Source organism: Eptesicus fuscus, chromosome 5 (genome assembly GCF_027574615.1).
Source record: "Eptesicus fuscus isolate TK198812 chromosome 5, DD_ASM_mEF_20220401, whole genome shotgun sequence".
Lineage (NCBI taxonomy): Eukaryota > Metazoa > Chordata > Mammalia > Chiroptera > Vespertilionidae > Eptesicus > Eptesicus fuscus.
The window spans coordinates 65,659,661-65,684,802 of record NC_072477.1 but is presented as its reverse complement, the minus strand read 5'-3'; the positions used below and the strand labels follow the sequence as shown (position 1 = coordinate 65,684,802).

Below are 25,142 nucleotides of genomic sequence, written 5' to 3'. Positions count from 1 at the left end.
ACGCTCTATCCACTGAGCCAAACCAGGCAGGGTAGTGCTGTCACTTCTTGTCCCTGAAAGCATTAGATGGGAGAAGCACCACCAAGGATGCAAACAGAAGTGGCAGGGAAGAAAAATAACGAGGTTAGGAGGAAGAGAGGAGCAGCTCACTCATGAGGTGGGATTTAAAAACAAAACAAAAAAGTACATTTGTTTGGAGGAATGGAGTCCTAAATTAAGTTGTTCAGAGTCCTTTTTAGAAATGGTGGATCATATATAAACAGACAGCTGCAGCTAGATGAGAAGAAAGCCTAGATTTTCACTAGTTACCGGTAAAAATCACGTTGGATACCAAGAAAACCTTTTTTGTTGTTCAAAATTGAGTGTAACTACATTAGACATAGTGAGGAAACAGCTGCATTATGTTCTAATATCCTCTACCTAACAGAATTTTTTTTTTTTTAAGCTTCATGTATAGTCTTGTTTTCATAATTTTTGAGCAATAAAGGCTTTGGCCCAGCCCTGTAGTTCGGCACATGTCATACCTCTTTTTTCTTCCCCAAGACTTCTGCCAGCCTTCCTGGTTGCAAAACTCTCCCACTTGCCTCTCTAAAGACTCTGGTCTCTTCTTACTTTCCCCTCATTCCATTTTTTTCTATTTCTTTCTGAAGCTTCTTCTCTTTTTCTCCTATTTCATCTGATCTTTTGGGTTCTCCCACTTTAATCTAGTTATAGTCCTAATTCCCACTCTGTTACCTCTTGCTGGCTCTAATATTTTTATTAATAGAATATTTTGAAAAAGATAACTTTTACTTATATATTCATTTAGTAACAATTTTTCCTGGAAGTTGGCCTAGATATGCAAGAGTATTTTGTTATGCTTTACCGAAGAGATACATAATTAGCACATGCTTCTGATAAAGGCCTTCACTGCTAAGCTAGTATTTATTTTCCCGTCTATGTATTGATTTAGTAAAGTTTTCATACCCATAGTTCTCCAGAACAAGATGTTCCACACAGATGAATTATCTTAATACTGAAACTAAACTCTTGAAAGTTTAGAATATAAATCCCACTACATTTGAAAAGTTTTTTTGATAGATATTATTATATATAGTTTTTCTTGTTGATTTAGTTATGATTATGAATGGCAGTTCTTGTACCATGAAGTAATGACTTCCAAAATGTTGAGCTGTGTGGTACTGCTTTTTATACCTTTTCTTTCTCTCCATTACTGTAGGTAAGAAGTGGCCACTTGTTCTCACCTTTTGGTAATCTGCTCTACTTCCAACTTCCTGCATCTGATCTGCTCTGTGGTCAGGAAACCAGGGGACCCCATAGAGTTTAGGTTGGAATACTCTTCTTTAGTACTTGAATTTAGCGACAATTATTTGGATTGCTTACAAGCCTTATTTTTACATACTTCTTAGTTCTTGGCTATTTAGATGATCATACAGTAGCACCTTATTTATCTAGATACCATTAAAAGCTCATCACAGCCCTGGCCGGTGTGCTCAGTGGTTAAAGCATCAGCCCGTGCACCAAAAGGTAGTGGGTTCGATTCCCGATCAAAGACATGTACCTCGGTTGCATATTCTATACCTGGCGCTGGTCGGGGTGTGTGTGGGGAAACAACCAATCAATGTGTTTCTCTCACATTGACACACCTCTCTCTCCCTCCCTCCCTCCCTCCCTCCTTTCCTCTCTCACCCCATCCCCTCCCTCCATCCGCCCTTCCACTCTATAAAATATCCTAATGATGAGGATTAAAAAAATCTCATCACAAGAATTTGGAAAAATAAAGTGATTTTCATAGACCACTTGCTCAGACTTGTGTACAACAAATTCTGACACTTCCTACCAAACAGTTGAATAGAGTACTGATTATATTTTACTTTTTTGTTATTGTTAATCCTCACTAGAATATATTTTTCCCATGGATTTTTAGAGAGAATGGAAGGGAGGGGGGTAGAGAGAGACAGAGAGATTAATGTGAGAGAGACACATTGATTGGTTTCCTCCCACATGCACCTCAATTGGGGCCGGGATTCTAACCTGCAACCCAGGTATGTGCCCTTGACTGGGTATTGAGCCCACGACTCTGGTGCGTGGGTCAACAATCTAACAACCACTGTTTTGTTTTTTGTGTGTTTTAAAAAATATATATTTTTATTGATTTCAGAGAGGAAGGGGGAGAGAGAGAGAGAGAGATAGAAACATCAATGATGAGAGAGAACCAATGATGGGCTGACTCCTGCCTGCCCCACACTGGGGATCAAGCCCGCAATCTGGGCATGTGCCCTGACCAGGGAATCGAACCGTGATCTCTTGGTTCATAGCTTGACGCTCAAGCACTGAGCCACACCAATTGGACTAACCACTGTTACACACCAGCCAGTGCTACATATATATTTTTTTGGTGTGGGGGGTGCTACATATTTTTGTATTACATCTGTTTCACTTTTGTTTTTGTCTCCATAGCAGACTTTTAAGTTTTTGTGATTGAGTGTAGTGATTCTCTATGTTTTCCAGTTAAATATATGTGATTGACTAGTTATAAAATACAGTAGTGTCTTTTGTACTTTGTCTGATTAATTACATAGAAAAGAAAGCTAAGGTATTCTTCATGTTCTGTGGGCTGACATTAAATTGTATTTATTCTTCAACTCCACTGGCCCTTTTCTACTTTCTGGGGGGCAAAAAACACCTAAGTCAGAAACCATGCCTTCTCACACACTTCTTTGCTGGCCACTGTCAATATCTAGATAATGACTACGGAACCCTTTTAAAGATTGCTTTGACTTAGTATAACACTCAGTTAATATAGAATCTTACAACTCTAAAACTCCAATAGTTCATAGAGGTCATATGGACTCTTGTATTCCAGATCATAAAATAGTACCCTGCATATATATAAACTTAATGATGTGCTCTAAACTTCTTCTATTCTGTCTTCTTTGAGTCTCACACTACCCTGATAGATGGTCAAGGTGGTATTGTCATTCCTACTTTACCCATAAGGAAACAATTTCAGTTAAGGGCTTGGGCTGTATTCCAGTTCTTTTTTTTTAATTCTTTGTTGTTGAAAGTATTACATATGTCTCCTTTATTCCAATTCTTTTAAACCCTAATCCCGGTATAGTTTATCACTAACCCAGCTGTTCTTCTTGAATCCTACTTACCTCAAAGTATTTTTGTTTCACTTGTAAATTCATTTTAGAGTAACTGGTTTGCAATGGTTTATGGTCTGACTCCTGAGACCTTCCTTGCCCACTAGAGATATCCTCTCTGAAGACTTCAAGTTTCTTTGTGTGTGTGTGTGTGTGTGTGTGTGTGTGTGTGTGTGTGTGTGTTTTGCTTCCAGGATGCTCAAACTACTCAGTATCTCAATGTTACCTAAATCCAAAGCAACTATTTCCAACCCCATGTTTCTTCCTGTCTTTTGGCTGAGTGCCGGGAAGGTCAGTTTGTCACAGGTTGTGTGGTACTAACCCTCCTTGTATTGTTATATTATTGCTGCCCAGTGAAAGTCAAACTACAAATCTCTTTTTTTAAAATCTCTTTTTATTTAGTAAGAAAACATCTTGCCCTGGCTGGTGTAGCTCAGCAGTTAGAGTCAATTTGTGCACCAAAGGGTTGTGGGTTCAATTCCTGGTCAAGGGCATGTACCTGTGTTGCAGGTTCTTTGGCCCTGGTTGGGGCAAGTGCTGGAGGTAACCATTGAACATGTCTCACACCCATGTCTGTCTGTCTGTCTGTCTGTCTGTCTGTCTCTCTCTCTCTCTCTCTCTCTCTCTCAGTTTATTCTTATAATATTTTTATTAATTATTGTATTACTTTTCATATGAACAACAGTAAACTTCCTTTGCCCTACCCTGTATATGCATGCTTCCTTTGTATGTGTAGTTCTGAATACATGTAGACTGCTTGGGAAAGCAGGAATCCATGTATATGAGAGTTCTGAGTAACAGTGGATCCTTTTGCTTTCCCAGATTATTATTGAGCAGCTCTCACTGGGGGTGGCTCTGGCCTCTGCACTCAGATGCACATCAGCAGGCACTCATTTTCTCATTCTTGCCTTCTGTATGGTGCACTTTTAAGATCACAACAGTTTGCCTTTTAGTAGAGCCATAGTTCCCAAAACAAATTAAGAAATGCCAGGTCAATTCCTCTCCTCTGTACTAGATGGCAAAGGCCTAAAAGCATCCCTTGAATCCTGTCCTTTACTTTTGAGCCTCCATTTACTACCACACCCTGGCAATGAAAGAAGAATTCATTTTCCCTCAGTCTCAGAGTCAACAGAATAAGGCTTTTGCAGGAATAGGTGAGCATTGCTAAGCTAATGGCTAGGATTAAGATATTTCTGTGTCGATTTTGCCTGCCACAAGCCTTTCTCATCTCCTTTATGTTTTATTAACTTCTATGATCGGGAGAAGAGGTACTGGGAAAATCTTTAAAATATGTACTTAGAACATTGGGAATCTCTGGTTTACAATAGTAAATGTAAACTATAATAAATGTGATGTATTCTCCAGGAAAAAAAATCTTTGGGAGATTATTGGTACCTTTTTGAGTATCTTTCTCTGTATTTAAATAGGAATAAATAGGAATGAGGTGGACCCCGAAAAAAGTTTTTTTTTTTTCAAAGATATTTTTATTGATTTCTGAGTGGAAGAGAGAGGGAGAGAGAGATAGAAACATCAATGATGAGAGAGAATCATTGGTCGGCTGCCTCCTGTATGCCCCATACTGGGGATCAAGCCTACAACCCATGTATGTACCCTTGACTGAAATCAAACCCAGGACCCTTCAGTCCACAGGCCGACTCTCTATCTACTGAGCCAAACCGGCTAGGGCTGGACCCGAAATTTTAAATGATTATTTATCTTTGAGTGATGGAAATTTGGGTGATTTTCTTTTAGCTCTGTTTTATTTTATTTTAAATATATTTTTATTGATTTCAGAGAGGAAGGGAGAGGGAGGGAGGGAGGGAGGGAGGGAGGGAGGGAGGGAGGAGAGGAGAGAGAGAGAGAGAGAGAGAGAGAGAGAGAAACATCAGTGATGAGAAATAATCATTAATCAGCTACCTCCTGCATGCCCCATACTGGAAATTGAGCCCACAACCCGGGTATGTGCCCTGACCAGGAATTGAACTGTGACTTCCTGGTTCATAGGTCAACGCTTAACCACTGAGCCATGCCTGCCAGGAGGGCTTTTTAGCTTTAAAAATACTCTTTGCCCTGGCCGGGTAGCTCAGTTGATTAGAGCATCATCCCAATACACCAAGGTTGTGGGTTTGATCCCCAATCAGGGTACATAAAGAATCAACGAATGAATGCATAAATAAGTGGAATAGCAGATTGATGTTTCTTTCTCTTTCTCTCTCTTCCTTCTTCTCTTTCTCTAAAATCAATCAATAAATAAAAAATACTATCTTTTTTTAAAGTATATAATAAACATTTTTCTTAAAATTATATTTTTAAGGTTTATCAAAAATAAGATATGTTTTAGAAAGAATATGGAAATAGCTTAATCCAGCTTCTCAATATTGAAATATGTATTATAAGGAATTTTCTGTCCAATATAGTGAGCTTGGTTGTTTGCTGTTGGCATGACTAGCTAGCCTCATGGGAGGTAAGGCATCTTTGTCTTCTCATCTCTTGAAAATTGTTGAAAGGAAAAATGAGCTTTTCTTCCCACACTCAGGTTTAGCCAGGAAAGCCCTTTTTAATGGGCAACATTTTATTTTCTATTTTTACTCTTATCTTTTCTCCCTCTTCCCTAAGGGATAAATATCACAGATTACGAATGAGTGACAGTTGCTAAGCTCAGCCAGTGTCAAATTGCAGCAGAGTGAGAGTGGAAGGATAAGGAAGCCTACTAGCTTCCTAGTACCTCCTGAGTTGGATTCACCTGTGTGACTTCACATTTAGATCTTTATTGCTCTCATAAACACTTTTTTCCCCTAGGAAGTCCAGAATTTGGCTCTGTTGTACATGAGAAACCCAGATCTGTAGGTAAATATAGACCTAGTGACTCTAACACATATGTGACCCTGGCAGCTCAGCCTTTACCCTCTTGGCCTTATCTTCCCATTGGTAGAAATACAGAGGGCCAAGACACCTTGTTTGGAAGAAGAGGGTGATGCCCATTTTCATAACCAACCAGTAAATATGGACTAATATGTTCATAGTTGTACTATGTTTTGTAACCAAAGCCAATGCAAAAGATGTTTTATGTACTTGGTTACCTCTGGTACTGTATCTGTGATGTCATCATAGGAAGTTAATATATTTTAGCTCCGTTAACTGAGAAATTAAACACTTTAGCTTCTTTTGGATTCTATCAAACCTAAAATTATCTTCCTTGAATGATTAAAATTTGAAATGATTAAGCACTATAATTGAATCTCCATCAACCTGGCTAAAATGGTTGCTCTGCTCTGGTGATTCCTTGAGACCCTGTCCTACCCATTTTGTAGGTCCACCCAAACTGCTTCCAGTGACTTCTTCATACAGATTGCCTGTCTTCTCTCATGCTGGAGAATTTCTTTTTTAAAAAAAATATATTTTATTAATTTTTTTACAGAGAGGAAGGGAGAGGGATAGAGAGTTAGAAACATCGATGAGGAACATCGATCAGCTGCCTCCTGCACATCCCCACTGGGATGTGCCTGCAACCAAGGTACATGCCCTTGACCGGAATCGAACCTGGGACCTTTCAGTCCGCAGGCTGACACTCTATCCACTGAGCCAAACCAGCTAGGTCAAGAGGTCGTCATCTTCTTGAAGAATAAAAAATAAATAAAAATAAGAAATATTAAAATAGCAATTAAGTACATATATATCAATAATTACTTTAAATGCAAAAGGATTAAATGCACCAATCAAAAGACATAGGGTTGCTAAATGAATAACAAGTCTCTTACATATGTCTAAAATAGACTCACTTCAGATGGAAAGACACACGGACTGAAGAAAAAAAAAGGATGGAAAAATATTTCATGGAAACAAACAAAAAAAAGCTGGGGTAGCAATATTTATACCTGTCAAACTAGAGTTTACAACAAAACCTATAACAAGATAACAAAGGACCCAGCAATTCCACTTCTTGGTATTTATCTGAAGAAACCCAAAACACCAAATCTAAAAGACATGCACCTATATGTTCATTGCAGCATTATTTAGAATAGCCAAAATATGGAAGCAACCTAATTGTCCATCAGTAGATGAATGGATAAAAAGTGGTGCATATATACAATGAAATATAACTCAACCATTTAAAAAAAAAAAAAGAAATCTTGCCATCTGCAACAACATGAATAGACCTAGAATGCATTGGTGCTGAGTGAGTTAAGTCAGGCAGAGAAAGACAAATGCCATATGATTTCACTTATATGTGGGACCTAAAAAAAACAAAATAAATGAACAAGTGGACCGGAAACAGACTCAATGATACAGAAAACATTTGAGAGTTGCCAGATTGCTGGGGGGATGGGTGAAAAAGGTGAAGGGATTAAGAACAAATAGGTAGTCCTAACCAGTTTGGCTCAGTGGATAGAGCATTGGCCTGTGGACTCAAGGGTCCCAGGTTCGATTCCAGTCAAGGGCATGTACCTTGGTTGCGGGCACATCCCCAGTAGGGCATATGCAGGAGGCAGCTGATCGATGTTTCTCTCTCATCGATGTTTCTAACTCTCTATCTCTCTCTTCCTCTCTGTAAAAATCAATAAAATATATATTTTTTAAAAAAGAACAAATAGGTAGTTGCAGAATAGTCACTGGAATGAAAAGTACAGCATAAGGAAATATGATCAATAATATTGTAATAACTATGTATGATTTCAGATGGGTACTAGATTTATCAGGGTGATCACTTGGAAGGTTATATAAATGTCTTATCACTGGGTTATATACCTAAAACTAATATAATGCTGTATGTCAACTGTAATGAAAAATAAAAATTATTTTAAAAAAGAAAAGCTATGAAAAAAAGGTAAAAAAATTAATATGGTTGAGAACTATGCTTTAGAAGAGAGAAGCATTAGGATTTTTATCTAGATAATGATCTAATAGTTGAAGCTTTTAAGTTTGAGAAGTAGATAAACTTATAAAGGGAAATCATTCATTTTATATCACTCTAACATGTACTTGTTTTGTTTTTACTTGCCCCTTTTGTCTAGCTCTTGAGTACAAAAACAATGTGGCAATTAAAATAACTAAGATTAAAATAAAACCAGAAGATTGAAATAGCACTCTTTCACAGTATTTAATCAAAGTAAACTAGAAGAGTTCATATGGAATATTTCTAAAATGGAAATCTCATCAGAACTGCCCCTGTCACCCCCCACAAAAACAAAACAAAACTCACAAATTTACTTCTGATATTAGCCATTTTGAGTTAGGAGGTTAATTTATCATCACATTATAGAAGGAGCAAAGACTGTTCTTTTAAATATATATATATATGTATATATACTAGAGGCCTGGTGCACAAATTCGTGCACCAGTGGGGTCCCACGGCTTGGCCTGTGGGATTGGGCTGAAACTGGCTCTCTGACATCTCCCAAGGGGTCCCAGATTGTGAGAGGGTGCAGGCCAAGCCGAGGGACCGCACCGGTGCACTATTGGGGCCGGGGAGGGACGCGAGAGGTTGGCAAGCGGGAGGGACTGAGGAAGGGCTCCAGGGCGTGTCCGGCCCATCTCACTAGGTCCTGATCTGCCGGACTTCAGCAACGAGCAAACCTACTGGTTGGAGAATCTGCCCCTGGTGGTCAGTGCACGTCATAGCCACTGGTCGACCGATCAACTGTCTGCCCCCTTGTGGTCTGTGTGCGTCATAGCGAATGGTCAATTGTCTGCCCCCTGGTGGTCAGTGCACGTCATAGCGAGCAGTTGAATGGCCTTAGCATATTATGCTTTGGTTGGTTTGAATGGACGACCGGTCACTTAGCATATTAGGCTTTTATTATATAGGATTTTTATTGATTTCAGAGAGGGAAGGAGAAATAGAAACATCAATGATGAGAGAGAATCATCGATTGGCTGCTTCCTGAATGCCCCCTCCACACACCCCCGCCACTGGGAATCAAGCCCGCAACCCCAGCATGTGCCTTGACCAGGAATCAAACCATGACCTTCTGGTTCATAGATGGATGCTCAAACACTGAGCCACATCAGCAGTTGAAGTTTCCGTATGTTTATATGTATGGGATCTCCTATTTATGATTCAATTTAAACATACAGTATGTCCCAAAAAATGTATACACACACTTTGAATAATTATAAAGGAATTGTTTATTAAAATACATTTCATTTTAAAAATTGAGCTATCAGCTGTTGAAGTGTGCATACTTTTTTTTTTTTTTTTGGATACCCTGTATATGCAGATTTTTTTTTACCCCCACCCAAGGATATATATATATATTTTTAAATATATTTTATTGATTTTTTACAAAGAGGAAGGGAGAGGGATAGAGAGTTAGAAACATCGATCAGCTGCCTCCTGCACACCCCCTATTGGGGATGTGCCCGCAACCAAGGTACATGCCCTTGACTGGAATCGAACCTGGGACCCTTCAGTCCACAGGCCGACGCTCTATCCACTGAGCCAAACCAGTTAGGGGCCAAGGATATATTTATTGTTTTGAGAGAGAGAGAGAGAGAAAGACCCATGTGAGAGAGAAACATCCATCAGTTGCCTCCCATACATGCCCCGCCTGGGAATTAAACTCTCAACCTAGGTGCCCTGACTAGGAATCAATTCTGCAACCTTTTGGTGCATGGGACAATGCTCCAACCAACTGAGCCACTTGGCCATGGCTATGTAGATTTTTTTTAATAGATGCACACAAATATACACACACACACAAAATGATCTACTTTGCTTTCTGCCTCCTTGGAGTTGGTACCAGTGCTACCATCCATGTTAAAGCATGGGCCTCATCCCCTCTTGCTGTGCTTTCTATAATTCTCTTCTGCTGACAAGCTTTATTTCCAGCCTTCTTGGAACCCACTCCAGAACTAAACCATTCTTTGTGTACTGAACAGAGAATACAGACATACAAACCCCCAGCAATTACTGCCTTCTCTGCTACAGGAAACAGAGAGGGCAATAATTCTAGGGGTTGATTTCTATAACAACGTGAGTTTTCGTTAACTCAGTTAACATGCCATAAAGTTGTTATCTTTGTTTTTCTGTTGTGATAAAAAGTGCATTAATTAAATTTTATTATATCAATTGTCTACTACCACTAAGAAATTGCAAACCATAAGTTATTAAGTTTTAACCAAGATTTCAAAAATTCATATCTTCATATAAAGTAGATTTATTTTGTGTTCAAAGCAATTTTGGTGAATGTCAGAGACTTTTAACTTTTGAATCTTCCAGGTTTTCCCAAGAAAGTCTTTTTCAGTCTTCCTTTTTCTTTTCTCTTTGTAGTGGACGTTCGGGAGCAATAAAAATAAGAAGAAAGGAAAGACCAGAAAAATAGAGAAGAAAGGAACCATGAAGAAACAGGCCAATAAAACTGCTTCATCAGGCAGTTCAGACAAAGACAGTTCAGCTGAGAGCTCAGCCCCTGAGGAAGGTGAGCCAAGTAGCCCAGACCCTGGCAGTGAACTCCCACTCTTAACAGGTTGAAGATGCAGAGTCAGAAATGGAGGGAAATGTGCATGCATTATAGCAGCTCATAACATTTCAGTGGTCATGGACCCTTTGAGAAGCTAAATGAAGAAAGAAAAATGCATGCAATTCCGAAGATTAGTGAGTTCTGTGAAACCCATCCACGAAACCCATGAGAAGTACCTGCATTAGAGTTTCACCTTACTTTACCCTGACCTTCCCTTCCTTCTTTCTTATGCATGGTCTGACTGAGGAGAAAAATCCTTGAACCGATACAAAACTGAGTAAAAAAATTTATTAGGAATTCACTAATCAATTTAATAACTCACTAAAACATTGATTTTTTTAATGTCAACTAATAAATGTAGAAGTGATGGAAGAATCACCATTTTTCGGCCATCAGTAATAATTGATTTACTCAAGAGTTATCAATGACTGTTAAATCACTGGGTGAGAGTTTGTTGGAAGTAAGATATTTACAGTCTCAAAGCATCTCCCCATTATCCTACATAATAAAAGGGTAATATGTAAATTACCATCACTCCGCTACGCCCACGATTGGGCCAGCAGGAGGTGCAGGGGGCAGGACTCGGGGTGGCTGATTGGGCCGGTGGAATGTTGAGCTGGCGGCGCGAGCTCAGTGTCTGCGCCATGGCTGTGCTGCGGCACAGAAGGGGCCTCTGGGGCAGCAAGCCCACGTCCTGCTGCGGACCATCAAAAGCGGGGAGCGAAAGTGGGGGGAGCTGGCTGGCTGTCCGCTCCAGCACCAGGCCTTTTGAAAGCCTCCGCTGCGCCGTTGGCTTTCGAAAGGCCTGGTGCACCAGTGGACAGCCAGCCAGCTCCCCCGTGATCGAAAGCGGGGAGCTGTGTGTCCGCTCCAGCACCAACGGACCCCATGCCATCAAAAGCGGGGAGCAGGCTGCTAGCAGTGTCCGCGGAGCATGCTAGGCTTTGCGGGGCAGTGGATATGGCCTGGATGGCAGGTTAGGCCTAGGGGGACCCTACACGTGCATGATTTAATCATGCACTGGGCCTCTAGTATTTAATAACTACAGAGAAGAAAAAAGTGCCTTTACAATGGAGAAATCTACGGGATACTACCTTACCCAAAAATCTAAATTAATATCACTAGTAATTGGACAAATAGATATCAGGTGCTTCCTGATGTGATACTTTGAAAAGGACACAATTACTTAGTATTGTTGCCAAAAGCCATAACCTGGATAGTGCTTGATGAAACCAACCAACTGAAATTGGGGACATTTGATAATTGTGGCTATTTAAGTTTGAATTAATTAAAACTTAAAAATTGAGTCTCTCAGTTGCATTAGGCACATTTCAATTGCTCGGTAGCCACATGTGGTGGCTACGGCTCAGATAAAGAATATTTATTACCTCATAAAATTCTGTTAGATAATATTTGGACTTATACTCCTCAAAACTTCAATGGCATGAAAGACAAAAAAAAAGGTTGTTGCAGATTAAAGGCTACTAGAGAGACATGGCAACCAAATGCAATGTGTGATCCTAGATTGAGTCCCTCTTTGGCTGAAAAGTGGCTATAAAGGACTATGTTAGAACAACTGGTGAAATTTGAATAGGGCATGTGTTAGCTGAAGGTATTCCATCAATGTTAAATTTCCTGAATTTGATAATTGTGTAATTGATTATGTAAAAGACTGTCTTTTAGGAGAAGTGTTTAGGTATAAAGGGTTCCATTCTCTGCAACTTACTTTCAGTTCAGCAAAATGAATAATAAAAATGTATACATTATTTTATATAAGTAGACAGAAAGTAAATTGGCAATGTTGACAATGTGTAAACCTAAGTTAAAAGATATATGGCCCAGCTGGCGTGGCTCAGTGGTTGGACACAGTCTATGAACTAGGAGATCATGGTTTGATTCCCAGTCAGGGCAGTGCCCGGGTTGCAGCTTGATCCCTAGTGTGGGGTGTACAGAAAACAGTTAAATCAATGATTCTCTCTCATCATTGATGTTTCTATCTCTCTCTCCCTCTCCCTTCTCTGAAATCAATAAAATATATTTTATAAAAAAAATGTATGGGCTCGGCCAGTGTGACTCAGTCACATGCCTGGCCGGCGTGGCTCAGCAGTTGAGCATCCACCTATGAACCAGGAGGTCATGGTTCAATTCCTGGTCAGGGCACATGCCCAGATTGCAGCTTGATCCCCAGTGTGGGGTCTGCAGGAGGCAGCCAACCAATGATTCTAATCATTGATGTTTCTATCTCTCTCCCTCCCTTCCTCTCTCTAAAATCAATAAAAATATTGAAGGGGAGAAAAAAGGATGTGCAGGAACTTTGGCCAGTGTTGCTAACTGGTTAGAGTGTCAGCCAGCTCATCGAAGGTCTTGGGTTCGATTCCTGGTCAAGGGCACATACCTGGATTGGGGTTCACTCCCGGACCTGGTCCAGGCATGTGTGGGAAGCAGCCAGTAACTATGGATGAGATACATCCATTAATATGGATGTATCTCACATCAGTGTTTGTTTTCTCTCCCTCCCTCCCTTCCACTCTCTCTGAAATGCAGTGGAAAAAATATCCTCAGTTGAGGATTTAAAAAAAAAAAAAGATGTGTGGGAATCACCTATTCTTGCACCTTTTTTCTTTAGGTCTGAAAAGTTTAAAAAGAACATGCTGGTTTATATTCCAGCCTAAATTTCCCTAACCTGTACTTGCATTTGCCAAAGGCAGACCAAAGACTGTTCCCAAGGGAGCAGAGATGGCCATATGCCATTTTACCTAGGAGAGCCAAGGAGTAATGATGATTAACACTAGTCACCTTGGCCTGTCTTCTCTAGTAGAGCCTAATCTTCTGTTTGCCCTTTGTGTCAGGTGAAGTGTCAGATTCTGACAGCAACAGCTCCTCTTCTAGTTCAGACTCTGACTCCTCTTCTGAAGATGAAGAGTTCCACGATGGCTACGGGGAAGACCTCATGGGGGATGAGGAGGACAGGGCGCGTCTGGAGCAGATGACAGAGAAGGAAAGAGAGCAAGAACTCTTCAACCGCATCGAGAAGAGGGAGGTGTTGAAAAGAAGGTAAGGTTATAGTTCCTTAATGAGTGAATAAAATAATAAAATAATTTTCCAAAATTCACATTTGAAGCCCTATCTCTATAGGATTTAATTAATTAAGACTTGAGATTTATTATTATGATTATTATTATTATTATTTTTTTTTAAATATATTTTATTGATTTTTCACAGAGAGGAAGAGAGAGGGATAGAGAGTTAGAAACATCAATGATAGAGAAACATCGATCAGCTGCCTCCTGCACACCCCCTACTGGGGATGTGCCCGCAACCAAGGTACATGCCCTTGACCGGAATCGAACCTGGGACCCTTCAGTCCGCAGGCCGACGCTCTATCCACTGAGCCAAACCGGTTTCGGCTGATTATTATTATTATGTTATTGTTGTTGATGTTAATCCTCTCCGAGGATATTTTTACATTGATTTTTAGAGAATGGAAAGGAGGGGAAGAGATAGAGAGAGAGAAACATCGATGTGAGAAATAACACATCGATTGGTTGCCTCCCACATTGGGCCCGACCAGGGTCACCAGGGCCGGGGATTAAGCCTGCAACCGAAGTACGTGCCCTTGACCAGAAATCGAATCTGGGACTCTTCAGTCCATAAGCTGATGCTCTGTCCACTGAACCAAACTGGCTAGGGCGGGATTTATCATTATTATTTACACATTAGGTATCTCACTATCTTTCCAGCATGGCTTTTGTATGTTTTTCAAAACTCAAATGTTAAATTGCTGTTTGATATTCAGAAGCCATGTTTAAATGGCAAAAGTTCTTCCTTATCTCCTAAGAGAATTTTAAGGTAAAAATAAATATAGCTATTGTCTCAGGAAATAAAATAGTCCTCAGAACTAGGATCCTTCCCTACCTACTCTATATCAAAAACAGAAACTTTTTTTTTTTGGGGGGGGGGGGGGGCAACGGTTAGCTCTATTTCATCTGGGATCCTGCTTATCCCTTCTAGAGACCATATTAAGTATGGTGAGTTATCCTAGACAAGAATGTTTTGGCTTTTAGTCAGCAGCAACTAATAGACATTTGGTTTGAGTGTGAATGCTTCCAATGTTACCTGTATTCGAACAAATAGGGTTTAAGAAACTGTGCTGGAGTTGCCAACTGCTTTGGGATGACTCTTAGAAATAGTATTTCTGAAATGTGGGAAGTATAACAAGAGGTTCTTGTATAAGGTCAATGGGGTCTCATGAGAAAATCACAAAGTATCTCAAGATAAGCCACCCATTTATCTCAAGGTTTATTTCAAGGTTTTTAATATATATTGGTTTTTACTTTTTCACCTAATGCAAATGAAGCAGTTGACTGATTCAGTGACTTTTTTTAGTGACTGGAAGAATGTTTTTTTTTGTTTGTTTTTTTTTTAAATATATTTTATTGATTTTTTACAGAGAGGAAGGGAGAGGGATAGAGAGTTAGAAACATCAGTGAGAGAGAAACATTGATCAGCTGCCTCCTGCATGCCCCCCACCGGGGATGTGCCCGCAACCAAGGTACGTGCCCTTGACCGGAATCTAACCCAGGACCCTTCAGTCCGCAGGCTGACGCTGTATCCACTGAGCCAAACCGGTTTCGGTGTGACTGGAAGAATGTTTACAGTGATGATAGATAAGTAAGATAAGTTCTGAGCCATTCACAGAAAATTGAGGTGTTTTTTTAATCCTCACCTGAAGAGTGAGGATATTTTTTTTATATTTATTTTCCTTTTTTTTTTTTTTTTTTTTTTAGTGGAAGGGAGGGGAAAGGAGGGAGTGGGAAAGAGAGAGAGAGAGAGAGAAGAGAGAGAGAGAGAGACATCAACTAGTTGCCTCCTGCTGGCAACCCAACCAATGCGGGGATTGAGCCTACAACTGAGGTACATGACTTCGACTGGGAATTGAACCTGCAACCCTTCAGTCCCCGGGCCAACACTTTTTTTTTTTTTTTTAATACATTTTATTGATTTTTTTTTTTTTACAGAGGATGGGAGAGGGATAGAGAGTTAGAAACATCTATCGGCTGCCTCCTGCACACTCCCTACTGGGTATATACCCGCAACCAAGGTACATGCCCTTGACTGGAATCGAACCTGGGACCCTTGAGTCCGCAGGCCGAAGCTCTATCCACTGAGCCAAACCGGTCAGAGTTCGGGCCAACACTCTTAACCATTGAGCCAAACCAGCCAGTGCTGAGATTTTTTTTTTTTAATATATTTTATTGATTTTTTACAGAGAGGAAGGGAGAGGGATAGAGAGTTAGAAACATCGTTGAGAGAGAAACATCGACCAGCTGCCTCCTGCACACCCCCTACCAGGGATGTTCCCGCAACCAATGTACATGCCCTTGACCAGAATCGAACCTGGGACCTTTCAGTCCGCAGGCTGACGCTCTATCCACTGAGCCAAACCGGTTTCGGCTATTATGTGGTTTTTGTACTTTATTCTACTAATATGGTATATTACAATGATTGATTTTCTTATGTTGAACCAACCTTGCATTTCTGGAATAAATCCTGCTTGGTCATGGTATATCATCCTTTTTATAAGTTTACTAAGAGGCCCAGCACGCGAAATTGCACAAGACCCCAGACCCCAGACCCGCCACGCCACAGGCATGGGACCCCAGACCTGCAGTGCAGCCTTGGGGGTGGGACCCCAGACCCACCGTGCCACCACAAGACTCATCAATGCACCTCCTGGTGACTGTTGTTACGGTGTTATGGCCACAGGCCTTTTATAATGTAGATGGATTGAATTTGCTGCTGTTTTGCATCAGCATTCTTAAGAGATACTGGTCTATACTTTTTTCTTGTGATGTCATTGTCTGGCTTTGGTGTCAGAATAATACTAGCCCAGGCTCTCCCATGCCTTTCCCTTTCCCTTCCCCTCCCCGCCCCCCAGGCACATTAGCTTCCTCACTTCCAAACTCCAAGGGTCCTTCCTTTACCTCTATAACTTGTTTCCTAAGCCCATCTTTCTATGAATTACTTCTTCTACCTCTGTAATTTACCAAATAAAATGTTCTCTTATGCCGAAACCGGTTTGGCTCAGTGGATAGAGCGTCGGCCTGTGGACTCAAAGGTCCCAGGTTCGATTCTGGTCAAGGGCATGTACCTTGGTTGCGGGCACATCCCCAGTAGTGGGTGTGCAAGAGGCAGCTGATCGATGTATCTCTCTCATCGATGTTTCTAACTCTCTATCCCTCTCTCTTCCTCTCTGTAAAAAATCAATAAAATAAAAAAATAATAATAAAATAAAAAATGTTCTCTTATAAGAAAAAAAAAAAAGAATAATACTAGCCTCATAGAATGAATTGAGAAGTGTTTCCTTCTCTTTTATTTTTTGGAAGAGTTTGTGAAGAATTGATATTACCGCCCTAACCGGTTTGGCTCAGTGGATAGATAGAGCATCGGCCTGAAGGGTCCCAGGTTCGATTCCGGTCAAGGGCATGTACCTTGGTTGCCAACACATCCCCAGTAGGGGGCGTGCAGAAGGCAGCTGATTGATGTTTCTCTCATTGATGGTTTATAACTCTCTATCCCTCTCCCTTCCTCTCTGTAAAAAATCAATAAAATATATATTTTTTAAAAAGAATTGGTATTACTGCCCTCGCCAGTTTGGCTCAGTGGCCCTCGGACTGAAGGGTCCTGGTTTCAATTCCAGTCATGGGTATGTACCTTGGTTGTAGGCTCGATCCCCAGTAGGGGGCGTGGAGGAGGCAGCCGATCCATGTGTTTCTCTCTCATTGATGTTTCTATCTCTCTCCCTTCCTCTCTCTAAAATCAATAAAAACATTTTTTTAATGTGATAGTGACTCTCTGTGGTTTCATTCTATTTCTAATGGAACACCATTGGAATTTATTTTAAAAATCCGTTATTTTCTTCTGTTATGTGAAAGTCAAGGAGGATTTGTGTGTTACTGACAGGATACAGTAATATCCTGAACATTTTTGTCCTCTTAAGTCTATTCCAACTTAATGTTTTTAAGTATTTTCTGTACTTATATTCAATATTTTTAAATATATATTTTATTCAGAGAAGAAGAAAGAGGGAGAAAGAAATGGAAACATCAATGATGAGAGGGAATCATTGATCGGCTGCCTCCTGAATGCACCCTATTGGGGATCGAACCCACAACACGGGCATGTAACCTGACCAGGAATCGAGCCATACCAGCCAGGCTATAGTCAATGTTTTTTATGGTACTGGTACATTGGAGTTTCTTAAAGGAAGCAGAAAATGTTTATTAACTCCTCCCCCCTACTTACTTCCTTTCTCCTATCTAATAGAAATCAGTCATTACAAATATTTAATTGCCACTTAAAAAAACAAATATCTTTTAATCAGGTTTGAAATTAAGAAAAAACTAAAAACAGCCAAAAAGAAAGAAAAGAAAGAAAAAAAGAAAAAGCAAGAAGAGGAGCAAGAAAAGAAAAAGCTGACACAGATTCAAGAATCTCAGGTAGGAGATTCAGTGGACCTCATTATCTGAAGAATAAAATCTGTTTTGAGTGCATGTGTTTATATAAAAGATGCGTTTATATTAATCAGCTTAAGTCAGTCAGTGCATGACTATTACATAGTGTCTTCATTCTCTAGATATATCATTTCACCATTAGCTGCACTGTTTAATTCCTTAGGAATCCTTCTTCACTCAAGTCTGCATTTAAAAAGCAGCTTAAATGATGTGTGAACAGCCTCTAAGGAAAAGTTGGTAAATTTCCTGTCCAGTGTAGCCCAATTGGTTAGTTATGTTTACTCAGTCAGGTGTACGTCATCCTGTACTTGGTTGTAAAAGTAGCTGGGAATATTAGTCATCTCTGTATTCGTCACAAAATGCTTTGTTGATAATATCAGCAAATATTGGCTCTGATCTAGGATGCCCTTCTTGAAAGTGTTAATTCCTGATTTAATGAACAAAATAACCTGAGGAACAAAATAGGTCCAGAGGCATGGATGCATGGAACAGACTGACAGATCTCACAGGGGAGGGAAGTGGGGAGGCCAGGAAGAGATTAACCAAAGAATTTATATACATACATGGCATAGCCCATGGACACAGACAAATAGTGTGGTGAAGGCCTGAGGTAGGGCAGGGGCTGGGAAGAGATGGGAAAAGTGAGGGCAGGATGGGGGACATCTGTAATACTGTCAACAATAAAAATATATATATGTATATAGATTTTACATATATTTTTAAAAGTGCTTATTCCTATGATTCTTAGGCTGTTTATTAGGCAGGGAAGATGGGGGCTGACTTTACTGCTCTATCCTCTTTGTCCACAAGAGGATGCTCTCCCCCTTTAAACACGTTTCAGTTTCTATATACAGATTCACAGTGGAGAACTAAATAATTAATTGTTGGGTATAGACAGTCATAACCAGTTGATAAAAAGAGCCATCCTACATATCTTTCCCTTCCCAGGTAACATCCCACAACAAGGAACGGCGTTCCAAACGGGATGAGAAACTAGATAAAAAATCTCAAGCCATGGAGGAGCTAAAAGCAGAGAGAGAAAAACGGAAGAACAGAACAGGTAAGTAGGGAAAAAATGCTACTTGGTGTCTTTGATCATATGATTTGACTTCCTAGTGCTCATTTTTATTTTTCCCCTTTTTTAGCTCTTTATTATGAGAAATTCCAAAAACATACAGAGTATAGTGTAATGAACCTCCATGAACCCATCATCATCCAGACTCAACAGTCAACTTATGGCCAACCATTTTGTTTGTTTTGTTTTGTTTGTTTTGTTTTGTTTTGTTTTGGAGGAGTTACAATAAAAATGTTTATTTAGGTTTGATCAGTGCAGTAAGATATACTGGAGTCACAGAGCAATATGCATTGACAGGGCACAACAGTTCATATAAAGAGTAACTTTGCATACAAATGTCTTAAACATTCATTCAGTCACCCAAAGAAAAAATGCACAGATGTATAGTGGAAAAAACTGTGTCTAACACTGAAACCACTATGGAACTCCATCAACAAGTCCATCTTTTAGTGATAAAACTACTGTGCTGGGCAAACAAGTCTGAATGGTGCATAAGAATAGTAACAGCAACTCATAGCCAGTCTTGTTAAAGCTATACTTTCTCTTCCATCAGGTTATTTTATTTTTTTATTATGTTTTTTATCATCAGGTTATTTTAAAGTAAATCCCAGCATCATTATATTTCAACCATAATTATTTCAATATATTGAAAAAATAAGGGCTCTTGTTTTAAATATAACTATAATGCCAATACATACCTAAAAAATGATAACGAATCCCTTACCATTTTATTCCTTTATACAAGTATCTATTCAGTCTTTAAATTTCTTTAGTTGTTCTATAAAATATACTAATTTGATTATTTTAATCAGTATATAAATAAAATCTACTCATTGTTATTTGTTAATATATCCCTGAAGTCACTTAATCTATAGGTTTTCCTGTCCATCTCTCTTTTTTAACTAGCTCCTTTCAGTTTATTTGTTGAAGAAACTGTGTTCATTTATCTTATAGTTTTTCACAGATGCTGACTATATCACATTAGTGGTGTTGAATGTGTTTTTCTAGTCCCTTGAATTTTCTGTAATTTGTACTTAGAGTTAGAGAATTGGACAGATTTGGATTTGTTCTGTTTCTATTTTGGTTTTTTTTTGGAAGACTAAGTTTTAGGTAGTAATATATTATACCAGGAGACCCAGAGTATCTGCTTGTCTATCATTTTGTGATACTACCAGCTGTCACTTAACTATTACCTCAATAATGTGAAATAACAAACTGCCCCAAACTCAGATAAACAATCATTTGTTCTTACTCATGCATCTGCAATTCAGGTAGGGGTTGCTTGATATACAGGTTTAGATGGGATTGTCCCCAAGTTTCATGATAGAACCAGGTCTGTTTCACCTATCTCTCTCCCGCCTCAGACCAGTATAACTAGGGCACATTCTTCTCATGGTGATGGCAGAAGTATAATAGGGGCAAGCAGAAACATGAGATGCCTCTTACAGCCTAGACTTGGAATGAGCAGTGTCAGATGTGTGCACATTCCATTGGCTAAAGCAAGTCACATTACCAAGCCCAACATGAATGGCTGAGAGGAACTTCCCACTGAGTCACATGGCAAAGAGCATGGGTATAAGAAGGGTGAAGATTGGTAATAGTAATATGTTCTATCCCAACAGCCATTGTAATCATTACCTAGATCATTTAATTTATTGTGAGTTGCAAAAGGGTGATGTTATAATCTATTATTCTTTCTTCATTTATTATCTTGGGTTTACTTCTATAAAGAGAAACTTCTCATCAGCTATTTAGTTACCACTAGGTACTATTTTTTATAGGAAAGGCAGAATAAATGCTTGATTTTTTTTTTGCTTTACTAGGTTTTAAAAGAAAGATAGTTCCTTGACAACTTCCAAAGGTGCCCAGTGAGGTTTGTTTCTTTATTTTGAATATCGTTATGAACTCATGGATTTTAAGATACTTCATACATTTCAATCCATTGCAGTAATTATTATTGAGATTCATATTGTTTCATCTTCAACCAGTTGTAGCCTAAGTCCTTTTGATACAACACTCCAATAGTCTAATAGTTTTCTTGCTTTCTGAATTTGGAATTAGCCATTTCTCTAAGGAACTCTGGTTCCTTTTTCATGAGAAATTATATGTGGACACCACAGTCTAGATCCAACAAGTGTCCATACTACTGGGTTGACTATTATGTCTAAGACTTTTCAGTGTGTAGAGCTTGGTTTGTTTTTTTAATAATTTATTTTTCAATTATAGTTGGTGTACAGTATTATGTGATTACCTCAATAAATCTAGTGCACATCTGATATGATACATAGTTTTTGCTATATCATTGACTATATTTCCTGTGCTATACTTTTTGTCCCCATGACTATTCTGTAACTCCCAGTTTGTGCTCCTTATCCCTTCACCTTTTTCACTCATTCTCCCAACCATCTGGCAATCATCAAATTTTCTCTGTATTACTGAGTATGTTTCTGGCCTGCTTATTCATTTATTTTATTTTTTAGATTCCACATATAAGTGAAATCATATGGCATTTGTCTTTCTCTGTCTAGCTTATTACATTCAGTGCTATACCCTCTAGGTCCATCCATGTTGTTGCAGATGGCAAGATTTCATTTTTTTTTATGGTTGAGTCATATTTCATTTTATATATACATCACTTTTATATGCATTCATCTTTTTTTTTTTTTTTAATTTAAGAGAGAGGAAGGGAGAGGTATAGAAAGATAGAAACATCGATGAGAGTGAATCATCGATTGGCCATGTTCCATCCACCCCCCTGCCCCACCAGGGACTAAGCCCATAACCTGGGCATATGCCCCAACTGGTAATCGAACTCTGACTTCTTGGTTCATGGGTTGATGCTCAGCCACTGAGCCATACCAGCCGGGCTACGCATTCATCTGTTGATAGATGCTTAGGTTGCTTCCATATCTTGGCTATTGTAAATAATGCTGCAATGATTATATATGGATGCATATGTCTTTTCATTTTAGTGTTTTGAGTTTCTTCAGATAAATACCCAGAAGTGAAATTGCTGGGTCCTTTGTTACGGCCTCTTATAGCCTATGTCTGTTTGTTTTTTGTTTTTGTTTTTTTAATTTTCCCACCATTGTTTTATACACACACACACACACACACACACACACACACACTAATAAAAGGGTACTATGCTAATTAGACTGGATAGACCTGACGTCTTCCAGACATCATTCCGGACATCATTCCAGACGTCCTTCCTGACAAAGCTGGGGGCATGGCCGGCCTGCAAACCGCCTGCGGCCCCTCACCCAGCCCAGCCCCGCCCCCAGCGGGAACTCCCCACCCTGATCCAGGACCCCCTTCAGGGCAGGCCAGTTGGCCCCCACCCGTGCACCAGGACTCTATTCTATATAATAAAAGGGTAATATGCAAATTGACCCTAATTGCAGAATGGCCAGAACAACTGCTGGACCAGTCACTATGAGGCGCACTGACCACCTCTTGGTCCCTTTCCCTGGCTGGCAGGCTCTGATAGCCTCATGGCCATCCATGGTGGGGGCGGGGCCGGCAAGTGGGTTGGAATAGCCAACCTCTCAGTCCCTTCTCCCGGCCATCAGGCACCGATCACCCGATGGCGAACAGGGAACCGGGGGTGGGTGGCGGCGGGGGGCGGGGCAGGGCTGGCTGCAGGCAGCTGGGGAAGATGTCCCTGATCGCAGGCCAGGCCTAGGGACCATACCCGTGCACGAATTTCATGCGCTGGGCCTCTAGTATATGTATGTGTATATGTATGTATATGTGTATGTGTGTGTGTGTATATATATCCTATCTAATAATAGAGTAATATGCAAATAAGCATCACTCCGCTACACCCACGATTGGGCCGGCGGGAGGCTGGGGGGCGGGACTCGGGGTGGCCTCTCAAAGGCCCGATTGGCCCAGACCCGCCCCCATCAGCGTTCGTGCGGCAGAGGCGGTGGCGCCCAGACCCGCCCCATCAGCGTTCACGGGTTGGGGCGGTGCCCGCTCCCGGACCCGCCTCCATGCACTTGCACTGGGGGAGGGCCTGGTCAGCAGCCGCCAAGGCTGCTTTAAGAGCCAAAGAGGGAGGCAGGGCCAGACCCCAGTGGCCGCAGCTGCTGCGGGGCCCAGGGAGCCAGGCAGGGCTGGACAGGCAACCTCAGGGTGGGCCTGGGGGTGGGTCCAGCAGTGCAGCTTGACAGCAGACAGCAGGGCCTGCTTGGCCGTAGCTGCCGGCAACCCACAACAGGCAAGTGGGCCTGCAGGCAGCACCCAGCAGGGCCTGCTTGGCTGTTGCCGCGGCGACCCGGGAGCAGACAAGCGCAGCTGCAGGCAGCACCCAGCAGGGCTTGCTTGCCCATCGCTATGGTGTGGAGCAGGCAAGCCCCACAGGGAGCAGAGAACCACAGGGAGCGGGAATAAGCCGTCAGCAGGACATGCCCTGAGGGCTCTCGGATTGGAGAGGGTACAGGTCGGGCTGAGAGGACCCCCCCCTCCCCCTGTGCATGAATTTCATGCACTGGGCCTCTAGTATATATATATATATATATACACATAATATTTTTTTTAAGAAATAATTTTTATTTTTTTATTTTTATTGATTACAGAGAGGGAATTGAACTGGCAACCTTTCAGATGACACCCAACCAACTGAACCACACTGGCTAGGGCAACCTTTGTTTCTTTTGTTGTTTTTCTTGATTTTAGAAAGAGAGGAAAGGAGAAGGAGAGAGAGAAGCATTGATGGGTTGCTTCCCATACGAAACCTGACCAGGGATTGAACCCACAACATGGGTATGTTCCCTGACTGGGATTTGAACTGGTGACCTTTCAGTGCAAGGGATGATGCTCAACCAGCTGGGCCATACTCTCCAGGGCATTATAGGCTTTATTTTAAAGTCTATTTTCTGTGGTATTAGTATTGCTACATCAGCTTGCTTGTTTCCATTTTCAAGAAATAACTTTTCCATCCCTTTTCTTTCAGTCTGTGACTTCTTCTTTATATACTTAGTTATAGGACTTCTCTTTAGCTAAATTTCAGGTGGTTGTGGTAGGATGCAAATACCACATTTACTTGGTCACCATCTTGTCTCTGAATTTCTTTTTTGTTTTTTAAGGATAAAACTTATCAGGAGCCTCATACTAAATAAGTTCATTTAAAAATTTGGATGCCAAGATTTTTTATTTTTTTATAACAACTTTATGAACTATAATTAATGTACTATCCTAAGAATTTATTTAAAGTATACAAGGCAGTGGCTTTTAGTATATTCACAGAGCTGTGCAGTAAAACTCAATGGATTTTAGAATTTTTTTAAATATATATTTTATTGATTTTTACAGAGAGGAAGGGAGAGGGATAGAGAGTTTAGAAACATCAATGAGAGAGAATCATTGATCGGATGCCTCCTGCACACCCCCTATTGGGGATGTGCCCGCAACCAAGGTACATGCCCTTGACCGGAATCGAACCTGGGACCCTTCAGTCCGAAGGCCAACGCTCTATCCACTGAGCCAAACCGGTTAGGGCGGATTTTAGAATATTTTTTTTACCCTAAAAAGAAACCCCCTTACAAGTAGCCATCACCTTCCAGATCTATCATCCCCCAGCATTAATCAACTTGCTAATTCTATAGATTTGCCTGTTTTAAACATGTCATAGAAATTGAATCACACAATATATGGTCTTTTGTGTCTGATTTTTTTCACTTAGCATAATGTTTCCTAGGTTCATCCATGTGGTTGTATATGTCAATACTTCTTCCTCTTTATGTCTGAACAATATTCCATTGTATGGATAAAAACATTTTATTTATCCATTGACCTCTTGATGGATATTTGGGTTTTTCTACTTTTTTTACTATTATAAATAATTCTTCTATGAACATTTGTGTATAAGTTGTTGAATAGACCCATGTTTTTAATTACTCTTAGGTATGTAGTACTTAGGAATGGAATTGGGTGT

At 40.4% G+C, this 25,142-nt stretch overlaps 1 protein-coding gene across 2 annotated transcripts in view; it reads left to right on the top strand.

The window, feature by feature from the left end:
- The window catches only part of RTF1 (RTF1 homolog, Paf1/RNA polymerase II complex component), a 61,879-nt gene that overhangs the window by 24,423 nt on the left and 12,314 nt on the right, over positions 1-25,142 (top strand). The window contains exons 2-6 of one of the 2 annotated variants that reach the window (XM_028147513.2): positions 1,220-1,327; positions 10,420-10,567; positions 13,459-13,663; positions 17,994-18,108; positions 19,072-19,183. In XM_028147513.2, the coding sequence (XP_028003314.1) occupies positions 10,486-10,567; positions 13,459-13,663; positions 17,994-18,108; positions 19,072-19,183 (514 nt within the window). In that variant the 5' untranslated portion in view covers positions 1,220-1,327; positions 10,420-10,485. The remainder of the gene's footprint in view (positions 1-1,219; positions 1,328-10,419; positions 10,568-13,458; positions 13,664-17,993; positions 18,109-19,071; positions 19,184-25,142) is intronic. The other variant, XM_008143024.3, reaches the window with a different exon arrangement.